The sequence below is a fragment of the Cyprinodon variegatus genome, unplaced genomic scaffold, assembly GCF_000732505.1.
Source record: "Cyprinodon variegatus isolate N-32 unplaced genomic scaffold, C_variegatus-1.0 Scaffold2226, whole genome shotgun sequence".
NCBI lineage: Eukaryota > Metazoa > Chordata > Actinopteri > Cyprinodontiformes > Cyprinodontidae > Cyprinodon > Cyprinodon variegatus.
In genome coordinates this window covers 39,698-40,706 of record NW_015152679.1, presented here as the reverse complement: position 1 = coordinate 40,706, position 1,009 = coordinate 39,698, and the positions used below count along the sequence as shown (strand labels likewise).

At 37.6% G+C, this 1,009-nt stretch overlaps 1 protein-coding gene across 1 annotated transcript in view; it reads left to right on the top strand.

The window, feature by feature from the left end:
• Positions 1–369: 369 nt before the first annotated feature.
• Positions 370–1,009, top strand: part of LOC107080693 (gastrula zinc finger protein XlCGF8.2DB-like) — a gene marked incomplete at its 5' end in the record, with an annotated part of 5,163 nt that continues 4,523 nt past the window's right edge. The window contains one exon of the mRNA XM_015368899.1: positions 370–1,009. Within this exon, the coding sequence (XP_015224385.1) occupies positions 370–1,009 (640 nt within the window).

Genomic DNA, 1,009 nt, shown 5'->3' with positions numbered 1-1,009 from the left:
GTGGACTAGTTTTTACTCTAGGTTTCAGAGTGAAGTAGAAACAAACCGAGGAGGGAACAAATTAACTTGTTCTTTGTGATTGAAGTCAACATTTCTTCTTGAGAAAAATGTTATAGAAAAAAGGTAATCTATGGTAACTTCACCCTGTTTTTGTTAAGATGTTTTGCATTAACCTTATTATGTCTTAAGAAGCAGTGCATTATGTATTTTACCATCCTTTTAAATCTTTCTCTACTTATTTTGTCTAAGAGGTTGAAATCTGAGAAGGTTTACAATCTAGCTCTGTACTGAGGTCAACAAAAGGATGATTTTAATGAAGTGTTTCTTCAGCCCACAATAGAAAGTCTTCTCTTGTGTTTTTCTTTCCAGACCACCTGTGGGATTATGTTGGAAAAGAGGAGGATTTCTCTGACCAGCAGCTCTGTGGACAGGAGAGGAAATCCAGTTTTGAACTAGAGGAACCAGAACCTCTACAGATGAAAGAAGAACAGCAGGAGACAGAACATCCCTGGACTAAAGAGGAAACATTGGAGCTCCCCATAAGTGAGCAAGAAGAGCAGCTTGTTCTGAAGAAGGAGCCTGAAGATAAAGGAGAGAAATATTTCCCATGTCCCAAAAAAGAACAATTAATGGTTCACATGAGGGCTCACACAGGTCAGAAGATTTATAAATGTCTGTGTTGTGGAAAAAGCTTCACTAAGAAATCTCATCTTGATTCACACATCAGAATTCACACAGGGGAGAAACCTTTTAAATGTATGTCCTGTGGAAAAAGCTTCACTAAGAAATCTGATCTTAAAAGACACATCAAAATTCACACAGGTGAGAAGCCTTTTGAATGTCTATCTTGTGGAAAAAGATTCACTCAGACATCTGATCTTAATAAACACACCAGAATTCACACAGGGGAGAAGCCATTTTCCTGCACGATTTGTGGCAAAGGTTTTACTAAAAAAATTCATTTGACTACTCACATCAGAATTCACACAGGTGAGAAGCCTTTTGAATG